At 36.3% G+C, this 13,247-nt stretch overlaps 1 protein-coding gene across 1 annotated transcript in view; it reads left to right on the top strand.

Annotated features, from left to right (window-relative positions):
* The window catches only part of USH2A (usherin), an 833,496-nt gene that overhangs the window by 109,112 nt on the left and 711,137 nt on the right, over positions 1-13,247 (top strand). The window contains exons 5-8 of the mRNA XM_059039022.2: positions 7,730-7,793; positions 11,020-11,314; positions 12,284-12,468; positions 12,940-13,161. Coding sequence (XP_058895005.1) covers positions 7,730-7,793; positions 11,020-11,314; positions 12,284-12,468; positions 12,940-13,161 — 766 coding nt within the window. The remainder of the gene's footprint in view (positions 1-7,729; positions 7,794-11,019; positions 11,315-12,283; positions 12,469-12,939; positions 13,162-13,247) is intronic.

Here is a 13,247-nt window from a genome sequence, read left to right as displayed (position 1 = left end):
ATATATGTATAGCTGATTCACTTTGTTATAAAGTAGAAACTAACATACCATTATGAAACAATTATACTCCAATAAAGATGTTAAAAAAAATGTGTGGTACATGTATACAATGGAATATTAGTCATAAAAAGGAATGAAATTGGGTCATTTGTAGAGACATGGATGAACCTAGAGACTTTCATACAGAGTGAAGTAAGTCAGAAAGAGAGAAATAAATATTGCATATTAACACAAATAAAATCTAGAAAAGTTGTATAGATGATAATACTTGCAAAGCAGAAATAAGAGACACAGACGTAGAGAACAAATGTATGGATACCCAGGGGGTAAGGGGGATGGGAGGAATTGGGAGATTGGGATTGACATATATACACTATTGATACTAAGTATAAATTAGATAACTAATGAGAATCTACTGTATAGCACAGGGAACTCTACTCAGTGCTCTGTGGTTACCTAAATGGGAAGGAAATCCAAAAAAGGGGATATATGTATACATATGGGTGCTTCATTTTGCTGAACAACAGAAAGTAACACAACATTGTTAAAGCAAGTATATGCCAATAAAATTAATTTAAAAAAACAACAGTGTGATTCAGGCTTTGACAAAATCAGTGTTCAGCAATTCTGCCTTCAGTTATATTAGGGCTTTCAAAACCAGAAGTCATTATCCCTTATTCGTTGTGATCTGTATTTTCTGAGTACTTTGAATTGAATTAAAATATTCCCTAGAGGTTGTATATATAACATATTAGACTTTTTTTTAATACTGTGAAGACAAATTAGATAACGTGGAATACACTGTTGCCACTATTTATTTCTCTTTGATAAGTCATTATGTTAACAACCATAGGAAATGATGATTAAATTGGTTTCCTGGGCCTCCATAACAAAATACCACAAATTGGGTGGCTTACAACAATAGAAATTTATTGTCTCACAGTTCTAGAGGCTATAAGTCCAAAATCAAGGTGTTAACAGGGCCATGTTCTCTCTGAAACCTCGAGGGGTTATTCCATGTTCTTTAACTATGTCAGCCTAAACCCTGCCTTTGTTGACACATGGCCCTTCTCCCTGTGTGAATGTGTTTTTACATAGTATTTTCCTCTTCTTACAAGGACATTAGTCAGATTAGGGCCCACCCTAATGACATCACCTTGATGATATCTGCAAAAACCCTGTTTCCAAAGAAGGTCATGTTCATAGGTACTGGGGGATAAGACTTCAGCATGTAATTTGGGAAGGGCAGCATTCAACCCATAACCATATTGTTTTTTTATTTGAGGGGTGTTTCTTGATGGCATAGCATGCTTCGAGTATGATGGGAAACTTCCTGTTGCTTCATTAGTCAATGCTGCCAAAAGCAGCACCAGTGTTTATCTTTATTGTGTCCCCAGGCAGCACCAAAGTGAATACTATGATTGTTTCAAATAGCCAGCTGCCTCACTTCTACAGCACTCTTACTTAATCTGAGGCCCACTACCTTGACTCCTCTCTTTTTTTCTGGTCTATTACCTCTCACCCTGTTTCAGTTTCCTGTTCTCTTAAGTACTGTGGTGCATTATTTCTTCTATATTACTGGAATCTTACCTTCCTGTTCTCCTTGTTTGATATACTGTACCTGAAAACCCTCAATCCTGGCTACCTCTAATCATTTGATATTTCTCTTGAGGTGTCAGCATGTTTGAGGAAATCACTTAGCTTTCAGACTCGTGCCATTGCAAAGTTACAGTCTCTGATTTCAGATGGCCCTCAAAATACTTCTGAAGGATCCATGTATTTTTTCCTGGTCAACCTTCTCACTCATTTTGTATAGCGTTCATTATACATTTTAATTACAGGTATAAATACCGCTATTCCTCCTCGCTTCCCTCCTTCATTTTCCCTTCATTAGTAAATAATTTTTGAACAGTTTACCCTTTGCCAGGAAACTTGGCTATGAGCTAGGGATAGAACAGCAGGTAAGACCAATTATTAGTTTGTATGTCTTTCTAGGGAAGACGTCTACATTTCATAAGCATGGTAGAGAAGTAAATCGGCATTTGTAGAACAGAATCAGAAATGCAGAGTGCTACAGGAACATATGGGATCCTGCTGGGCCACAGAAAGTTTCCCACGAGAAATATTTCAAAGCTGAGAAATTAAGGGCTGGGATAGAGCGGAAACACTGGAAGTAGAGGCAAAATCATGTGCAAAACCTTAGGGCTGAGAGACCTTGGTCCTTGTGGAGTACTACAGGTAGTCTGTAGACCTGCACCATATGGCATATGAAGGATGCTGGGGGAGAAGGGCTGGGTGTGAGTGGAGTAGGTGAAGGTGAAGAAATAAATAGGGGACAGATCCAACTTCCTTCATTCCAGGCAGTCATTACTTCTTTCTCAGAGAGCAAATTCATACCATGAGGAGTGATTTTCCTGTTCGTCTTCCCTACTCTTCAAACAAAACCACAATGACTTAAATATATTCACAGCTGTTCTTCCTGTCTTTCCTCTATGTCCAAGAAAGGTGTATCCTTCATTATATCATTTCCTACCTTGCTTAACTTCAGCTCTTTGATCCAGGGCAATTTACCAAATTGCCTGGATGGCCAATTTGTCAAATGAACTGTGCATAATGTTTTCTTTATTCTTTTCACTAATTATAAATTTTAAAGCAATTTGTGTTGGAAATCTGAAGATTTCAATGACATTTTAATAGAGTGGGGTTTTTTGGTTTATGATTGTTATTTCTTCATAACACTGCTTTAAGTAATAATTAGTTTGCACTTGCCTCAATTGCCTATTTCTAGACAAAGGGTCGAGGAACTTTCCTAACAGGAAAGTGAGAGCATGCGGCTGCATTGAGCATTGTTTTCTTTGGGCTTTGGGTTATGGGGTGTGTGGAAAACTGAGGCAGAGAAGTGGAGAGGTGGCCTACAGATATACTTTTTCTTAGAATGTATCAATTGGAAACCTTTAGATTCATGAAGAAATATTCATATATGAAATATTGTAATTTTCTTAACTACAGCCTTTAATATAATTACAAGAAGAAAGATAAAATACACACTCACACAAACTCACACATAGACACTCTTTTTATGCCCCTGAGTCCCATCTTTCTTTGCTCATTCATCTCCTGCTGCTTCTAGATCAGCGTCTCAGACTATTTGGTGTGCCAATTCTACTCTACATCTTTTACTCATCTGCCATAACCTCACTCTGCCCCAGGTTCCTCCGAAGCACCACCAAAAAACTGCAGCAAAGATAGATCAAACATTCCTTAAAACTCTATTATTAAGATAAAATTTAAAAAATAGAATAGTTAAAAAAAACATTTAAGGAAATAGTCATTTGGTGATTGGCCATTGCTCCAAGTTTAATTTAAAAAACACAGTTACTGAATTAGCATTATACTTTAGATCATATCATTTTTGTGTCCCCATGATTTAAACTCGCTAGAATTTTACCATTTTCATTGTTTTTCTCATTATTAAAAACAAAAAATACCTTAGCTTTCTTACATTTTTCTGTTCCTACTCTCCCTGGGCTTATCTGTTAGTACATCCTAAATAAATATTTGGTGAATTAATAAAATAATGTGTGGTTTAAAGTTGATATATACCCACATCTTGAAAAGTCACCTAATTCAAAGCAGATAGGGCTCTGAACCTGACTTGTCTTAGAAAAATTCTCGTGAGGTGGTTTTAGAAAAATTCTCATGAGGTGATGGAATTTTGAGACTGAGCTAGGAAGCCACTGATACATGTGAATAACTCAGAACTCATGAACAGGAGGTTTTCAATTCATCCTCACTTACTGGAGATTTTCTAGATGAGGCATTAATCTTAGTTTGGAGAAGACCTAAGCTGATGCCCTGGAGCTTGGGGATAGAACAGGTGGGATGGAAAAGTGGGGAGTCCTGTTCTTGATAATTTGAATGCTCTGAAAAGCAGGATGCGAAACAGATGACAATCACATTTAGGGCTGATGAGATGATAGATTTATAGGTTTATAAACTACAGAGAAATTTGATTTGGGGAAAATATTCTGGATAGAGATCATAAGTTGGGTCAGTAAATAGGCTGGCCAAAATATTAACTCTGACTTAAGTCCTATAATGTATATAGAGATAACTATGATTATTATTCACTTGTAATTAGCAAAATATATATTGGTCTGTAAGAATTTGAAAGGACTGTGATATAAACATAAAAGTTTTCTAATCTATAGACCAATTACTAGTAAGGAAATTGAAACAGTAAATAAAAAGTCAACAAACAAGTTCAGGATCAGATGAATTCACTGGTGAATTCTACAAAGCATTCAAAGAAGATTTAATACCTAGTCTTCTCAAACTCTTCTTTGATGAACATGAAGGCAAAAATCTTGAACAAAATATTAGCAAACTGAATTCAACAAGATATTAAAAGGATCATACACCATGATCAAGTGGGATTCATTCCAAGGATGTAAGGATGGTTCAATATCCACAAATCAATTGAGGTGATAAATCACATCAGCAAAATGAAGGATAAAAGTCATATGATCATCTCAATAGATGTAGAAAAAGCATTTGACAAAATTCAACATTAATTTATGACAAAAACTCTCAGCAAAGTGGGTATAGAGGGAGTATATCTCAGCATAATAAAGGTCATGTATGACAAACCCACAGCTAACAATGGTGAAAAACATGAAGGCTTTTCCCGTAAGATCAGGAATAAGACAAGGATGCCCTGTCACCACTTCTGTTCAACATTGTATTGGAATTCCTATCCACAGCAATTAGCAAGAAATAAGAAACAAAAGGAATCCAAATCAGAAAGAAAGAAGGAAAACTATTCCTATTTGCAAATGACATGATATAGAAAACCCTAAAGGCTCCCCCCAAAACCTGTTAGAACTAATAAGCAAGGTATGTTTCAGGATATAAAATCAATATACAAAAATCTGTTGCATTTCTATGCACAAATAATGAACCATTAGAAAGAGAAATTAAGAAAACAATCGCATTTACAGTTGCATTGAAAAAAGGAATAGGGACTTCCTTGGTGGTGCAGTGGATAAGAATCCACCTGCCAATGCAGGGGACATGGGTTCAATCCCTGGTCCAAGAAGGTCCCACATGGTGTGGAGCAACTGGGCCCGTGCACCACAACTACTGAGCCCATGTACCACAACTACTGAAGCCCACACACCTGGAGCCCGTGCTCTGCAACAAGAGAAGCCACTGCAATGAAAAGCCTATGCACCACAATGAAGAGTGGCCCCCGCTCACCACAATTAGAGAAAGCCCATGCACAGCAATGAACAACCAATGCAGCCATAAATAAATAAATATTTTTTTTTTAAAAAGGAATAAATTTAACCAAGGAGGTGAAAGACCTGTACACTGAAAACTATAGGATACTACTGAATGAAACTGAAGACACAAATAAATGGAAAGATATTTCTTATTCATAGATTGGAAGAACTGATAATCCTAAAATGTCTATATTATCCAAAACAATCTATAAGTTCAATGCAATTCCTTTCAAAACTCCAAGGGCAGATTTCATAGAACTAGGCCAAATAATTTAAAAGTTGTAGGAAACCACAGAGATCCTAAATTGCCAAAATAATCTTGAGAAAGAAGAACAAAGCTGGAAGTACCATTCTCCCTGATTTCAAGCTCCACTACAAAGCTATATTAATCAAAACTGTATGGTGGGGGCTTCCCTGGTGGCGCAGCGGTTGAGAATCCGCCTGCCAATGCAGGAGACGCGGGTTCGTGCCCTGGTCCGGGAGGATCCCGCATGCCGCGGAGTGGCTGGGCCCGTGAGCCATGGCCGCTGGGCCTGCGCGTCCGGAGCCTGTGCTCCGCAACGGGAGAGGCCACAGCAGTGAGAGGCCCGCGTACCACACACAAAAAAAAAAAAAACTGTATGGTGGGCTTCCCTGGTGGCGCAGTGGTTGAGAGTCTGCCTGCCGATGCAGAGGACATGGGTTCGTGCCCTGGTCTGGGAAGATCCCACATGCTGCAGAGCGGCTAGGCCCGTGAGCCATGGCCACGGGCCATGAGCTGCATGTCCGGAGCCTGTGCTCCGCAACGGGAGAGGCCACAACAGTGAGAGGCCCGCATACTGCAAAAAAACCAAAAAACAAAAAAACAAACAAAAAAAACCCCTAAAAACCCCCAAAACTGTATGGTGTTGGCACAAAAACAAATACACATATCAATGGGACAGAACTGAGAGCACAAGAATAAACCCACATGTATGTGGAGAATTAATCTCCAACAAAGGAGAAAGAACATACAAGAGAAAGGATAGTTTCTTTCCAGTTGGGAGAATTGGACATGTAAAATGATGAAACTAGATGACTATCTTATGCCATACACAAAATTAACTCAAAATGGATTGAAGACACCATAATATTCCTATAAAAAACATAGGCAGTAACCTCACTGACATCCAATTTAGCAAGGTTTTTGTGGATCTGACTCCAAAGTCAAGGGAAACAAAAGCAAAAATAAACAAATGAGACTACATCAAGCTAAAAAGCTTAGGCACAGTGAAGGAAACTATCATCAAAACGAAAAGGCAGCCTACTGAATGGGAGGAGATACTTGCAAATGATATATCTGATAAGGTGTTAATATCCAAAATATATAAAGAACTCACACAACAACAATAGAATGAACAACCTAATTAAAAAGTAGGTAGTGGATATGAATAGGCATTTTCCCAAAGACATACAGATGGCCAACAGGCACATGAGATGATGTTCAACATCACTAATTATTAGGGAAATGCAAAATAAAACTGTAATGAGATATCACCTCATACATGTTAGAATGGCTATTATCAAAAGGATAAAAAATAACAACTATGGAGAGGAGGTGGAGAAAAGGGAACCTTTTTCTGGGTTGGTGAGATTGTAAATTGGTGCAACCACTGTGGAAATCAGTATGGAGATTCCTCAAAAAATTAAGACTAGAACTACCATATGACCCAGCTATTCCACTTCTAAGTATTATTTGAAGATAATGAAAACACTAATTTGAAAAGATGTGTGTGCCCCTATGTTCTCTGTAACATTATTTACAATAACCAAGATATGGAAACGACCTGTGTACCTGTTTCTATCAATTGATGAATGGATAAAGAAGATGTGGGGTGTGTGTGTGACATTCTTTTTATTAGTCTGTATATTCAAGAGATGCCCCTCTCTCTCTCTCTCTCTCTCTCTCTATATATATATATATATATATATATATATATGTATGTATACACGTATATATATATATAAAATGGAATACTACTCAGCCATAAAAAACAATGAAATCCATCTTTGTGGCATCAAGGATGAGCCTTGAGGGTGTTATGCTAAGTGAAATAAGTCAGAAGGAGAAAGACAAATACCTTATAATTTCACTCATCTGTGGAATCTAAAAAAAACAAAACAAATGCACAGATAAAAACAAACAATCCCATCAATACAGAGAACAGTTTAGTGGTTACCAGAGGGGCAGGTGGTTAGGAGTGGGTGAAACTGATGAAATGTGTCAACTCATATGGTGATGGATGGTAACTAGACTTGTGGTTGTGACCACTTTGTACTGTATACAGATGGTGAATTATAATGCTGTACACCTGAAACTAATATAATAAAAAAAGTTTCGTAGCTTTAAAAGAATTTCACGTGAACATTTGTCAGCCATTGCTTGATAAACTAAGATTTCTCATATACATATATGTATTTTGCAGGTTTAGAGCAATTTGTTGGAAGAATGCAAGATTTTCGATTATACCAAGTGGCACTTACAAACAGGTAAGCAGATCGTAAAAGTTTATTGCTGAAGTGTAAGGATAAATGATGAATTCATTTAAGTAAGAGTATCATGAAGATTACAGCATTTTCCATCTTTACAGTATTTGAGAAACATCATCTAATTAATGTGTACAGTGTTTGCTGTGGCTTAGTCTATGGTTGTTATTCACTAGTGCTACCCTATTGGGTAACTCCTCATAATATAAAATTGATCAAATTCTGTACAAAGGATTTCTTCTAAGAAAACTAGACTTTTGAACAAGTTGTATTATAGCATTTGGGATACATTTGTTTAAATGTTCTGTATGAAGTTTTTTCTGATACTTAAGAAACTGCTATACTTCACTCTGTATGATAATCTCTAGGTCCATCCACATCTCTACAAATGACCTTTTTATGGCTGAGTAATATTCCATTGTATATATGTACCACATCTTTATCCATTTGTCTGCTGGTGGGCATTTAGGTTGCTTCCATGACCTGTCTATTGTAAATAGTGTTGCAGTGAACATTGGGGTGCATGTGTCTTTTTGAATTATGGTTTTCTCTGGGTATATGCCCAGTAGTGGGATGGCTGGGTCATATGGTAATTCTATTTGTAGTTTTTTAAGGAACGTCCATACTGTTCTCCATAGTGGCTGCATCAATTTACATTCCCACCAGCAGTGCAAGAGGATTCCCTTTCCTGCACACCCTCTCCAGCATTTGTTGTTTGCACATTTTCTGATGATGCCTATTCTAACAGGTGTGAGGTGATACTGCATTGTAGTTTTGATTTGCATTTCTCTATTAATTAGTGATGTTAAGCAGTTTTTCGTGTGCCTCTTGGCCATCTGTATGTCTTCTTTGGAGAAATGTCTAGTTAGGTCTTCTGCCCATTTTTTGATTGAGTTGTTTGTTTCTTTTAATATTGAGCTGCATGAGCTGTTTATATATTTTGGAGATTAATCCTTTGTCCATTGATAAGTTTGCAAATATTTTCTAACATTCTGCAGGTTATCTTTTCATCTTGTTTATAGTTTCCTTTGCTGTGCAAAAGCTTTTAAGTTTCATACACAGTGAAGTAGGTCAGAAAGAGAAAAACATCATATATTAACGTATATATGTGGAAAATGGTACAGATGAACCGGTTTGCAAGGCAGAAATAGAGACACAGATGTAGAGAACAAACATATGGACACTTGGGGGGGAAAGCGGGGTGGAAGGGGGTGGTGGTGGGATGAACTGGGATATTGAGATTGACATATATACACTAATATGTATAAAATAGATAACTAATAAGAACCTGCTGTATAAAAATAAATAAATAAAATTCAAGTTAAAAAAAGAAACTTCTATATCTGCCTTTTAAAATTGCTTTGCTGAATTCGTAAGTGCTAGAGAATATAGAACAGTGGAAATGATTAATTATTTTGATATATGGAAAAATCTCAAGAGACTGGACTCTTAGACTTGGAGACAAGAAGAGTGAGTAATTTGAAGTATTGTTATATATTTCTATTTCCAGTGAACAAATAATTATGTAGACTTGGACTATATTTAATGAAGTATTTCCTCATCTTGAAAATAAGTGGCAAATCTTTCTTAGGCATTTTTCAAAACATGTAGGCTTCCATTCTGTTCAGAAAGTTCAAGTGAAATTCTGCCTGAGACATCCTCTGAAGTTTGTTTCCCAAGTTATGATTTGATGATATAATGGTAAATTATTATATGGATGAGTTGCTCTTATTCAATTCAAAAAGAAGAATGTTTATTCCTATTTCTTTAAGGGAAATGTAGATTAGTATGGTGAATTTCCAAAAAACAGGACTAGCTCTTGTATAGTTGAAAAGCATTGCTCTTGTGGTGCTTCAGTGGTCAGTGTTATGTCCATTAGCAATATACACATTTTTTTATTAGTGTATATAATCCAGAGATGCCTAAATATAGGATGCTGTACCACTGAAACACAGTCTTGGGGAGATTTACTGCCACTAGCCTCACCATCTTTTAAATCACCGTTGTCTAAAATTCTGATGAGCAGCATTGCAAATAAAGATTTCCCTGAGATAAAGGTCTCACTGGATGGTCACTTTTGGCCCCATGCAACATGTGATATCAATTGAAATCTATGAATGAGATTTAAAGAAGAAAGTGTGCCTTTATGCGATTTAGTGAATGAAAAAGCTTCCTACCTCCTCCATTGCCTTCAGTGGGGTTGGAGAGAAGTCTAGTCTCTCTACTTAGACCTGGGTTACTGGTGTTGGCCTATCTGAAATGTCTGGAAAGGTGCTATGTGGAAGAATGCCTATAAATAGAATGACTGATTCTGCTCTAGATTAGTATATTGCCCTTAATGCAAAAATTAAATATATCTGCCTGAAACTGGCGTTCTTCTTTGACTGTTGGCAGCGGCCATATGATCTGAAGCCATTGAAGCATCTTAGGGTGCCAGAATCTGTACTGATGAGTCACAGGAAACCATTGACAAATGATCTTGGCCTCAGTCCCTTTGCCTAAAACAGCAGCAGATAAAATGATACTTATTTTCTTCTTTCCCATGGATAAATGAGAGACCCTATCTATAACTCTCATTATTTTCAGTACATTATTGTTCACGCTCAGTGGTAAGTCAGCTTAACAACCTAAGTTAATGTTGCTTTTCTTTTTATTACAAATAGGCCCAGTAAAATACTATATCTTAATAAATATCTTGATAATCAGTCAAGGACTTGTTCATGCTTCTTGATGTACAAAGTTAACACTTAAGAAAGTACTGTTTTTACACAGAGAGTAGACTTGTGGTTGCCAAGCGGGGTGGGGGAGGAATGGAGTGGGAGTTTGGGGTTAGCAGATGCAAACTGGTATATTTAGAATGGATAAACAACAAGGTCCTGCTGTTTAGCACAGGGAACTATATTCAGTATCCTGTGATAAACCATAATGGAAAAGAAAGTATGTACATGTATAACTGAATCACTTTGCTGTACAGCAGAAATGAACACAGCATTGTAAATCAACTATACTTCATTTAAAAAAATGTACTGATGTTTTTGACATCCATTTTCTGAGAATGAGTATGTTTATTTGGATAGGAATGACTTTGATTTTATGTTCTGTTTAGAAAATTATTAAAGCTGAATGGCTGCAAATCAAACAAAATAGTGATAGTCATTGATAACACTTCTTAGAAGATCTGTCACTGTTGAGCTATTGGTCCTTACCGTCTGCTTCTTGACTCCCACAGAGAGATTCAGGAAGTTTTCTCTGGAGATCTGCCCAGACTGCATACCCAGTCACATTGCCGTTGCCCTGGCAGCCACCCTCGGGTTCCTCGTTTGGAACAGCGGTACTGTGTTCCTAATGATGCAGAAGACACAACCAATAATAGGGTGTTACGGCTGAATCCTGATGCCCATCCTCTTTCTTTTGTCAATGATAACAATATTGGTACTTCTTGGCTTTCCCATGTGTTTACAAACATGACCCAGCTTAATCAAGGAGTGACTATTTCAATAGATTTGGAAAATGGACAGTATCAGGTAATTTGAAATAGTGGGACGTGTGTTAGTTTCCTGCGGTGGCTTCAACAAATGACCACAGATTGAATGGCTTTACACAACAGAAAAATTTCTTATAGTTCTGAATATCAGTAGTATGAAATCAAGGTGTTGACAGGGCCATGCTCCCTCTAAAGAGCCTAGGGAAGAATCCTTCTTTGCCTTTTCCAGGTTCTGGTGGCTCCTGGCATTACTTGGTTCATGGCAGCATAACTCTAATCTCTACTTCCTTTTTTCATGGCCTTCTTCCTGTTTCTGGGTGTATGTCAATTCTTTCTCTTTTTTCTCTCATGAGTACCATCCTACATCCAGGATTATCTCCCCTTGAGACTCTTAACTTAATTACATCTGCAAAGACCCTATTTTCAAATAAGGTCACTTTCACAAGTACAAGAGTTAGTACTTGAACACATCTATTTGGGGACACAATTCAACTATAAAGTGAAAATTGAATTAGGCAATTGACCATTACCTTACTAAAGTAGTATATTATAATGTATGAAATAAAAATATTTCAAAGAAGGTATGTAGGACCTAATTTTTTAGAGAAAAATTAGAGATTTGTATCAAAATTATATGAAATATTGAAACATCTTTTCAATATTAAGTAGCACAAATTAATAAAAACTGAGGTCCTTATTTTAAATTACTACTTAAGAAGAAATATATAACAATTATTTCATATAAGTAATGTTCTTTTCTCATGTTTATAACAAACTTAATATTAATTTCCACCTTAATTTATAAAATGCTTGAGAAGAGGGACATATAAGCAATTATAGAATGTGTGGCTTTTACTATGTGGCTATGAAATTTCTGGATATCTAATAAATATTTGGTAATTATCATTATAAGGAAGTAAGCTATTATATTTGAATCTAACAATTCCATGATTTATACTGATGCGTCAAACTTAAAATTTCAGTGACAATAATTAACATCCATTTTCAGGTGTTTTACATCATCATTCAGTTCTCTAGTCCACAACCAACAGCAATAAGGATTCAAAGGAAGAAAGATGACAGCCTAGACTGGGAGGATTGGCAGTATTTTGCTAGAAATTGCAGCACTTTTGGAATGAAAAACAATGGAGAATTGGAAAATTCTGATTCTGTCAACTGTCTTCAGCTTCCCAAGTATGAATATTTTTAAATGATTGTCTTTGAATGTATTTAGGAGTTAATTTTAAGAGGCTAATGAGCAGTAGTAACCTACATGTAAGCTAACCAGGTTGGTAGAGACTTCCTTCTACCACAAACTTTCTTAAGGCAGATTTTTCTAGGACTCCTCCCTAAATTGAGTTTTAAACAATGTTTAAAATTCTTGTAAAACTTTATAGAGTATCTCTTGCTTACAGTCCCACTTGTGCTTTAAAATTGATTTTCAGATTGTCTACCAAGTTATCTATATAAATAGGATTTTTATTATGTCCTCAAGGAAATATTTTACTATATTTTTCTGTAATGCTCTGATATTGTTTGTATATGAAATATATGGAATATGTTTGTTCTCCCAGCATGAAGAATTTAAGCTATTATTAATATTGTGTTGTGATTTTTGTTCTGTCAAAAATATGAATATCTTATGATTTCAAATTTCATCAACAGTTTTACTCCATATTCCCGTGGTAATGTCACCTTTAGCATCCTAACACCTGGACCAAATCATCGTCCTGGATATAATAATTTCTATAATACCCCATCTCTTCAAGAGTTTGTAAAGGCCACACAAGTACGACTTCATTTCCATGGACAGTACCATACAACTGAGACTTCTGTCAGTCCCAGACATAGATACTATGGGGTCAGTGAAATCACCATCACTGGAAGGTAGTGTTCCTTACCAAGGTTTCGAGTGTGCTTTTCATTATGAATATTGTTTCTAATTAGACTTTTACCATACTTATTTTAAAATA

The sequence above is a fragment of the Kogia breviceps genome, chromosome 1 (genome assembly GCF_026419965.1).
Source record: "Kogia breviceps isolate mKogBre1 chromosome 1, mKogBre1 haplotype 1, whole genome shotgun sequence".
In the NCBI taxonomy this organism is placed as follows: domain Eukaryota; kingdom Metazoa; phylum Chordata; class Mammalia; order Artiodactyla; family Physeteridae; genus Kogia; species Kogia breviceps.
Note: the sequence above shows the minus strand (reverse complement) of the source record. Positions and strands in the feature narration are given on the sequence as shown.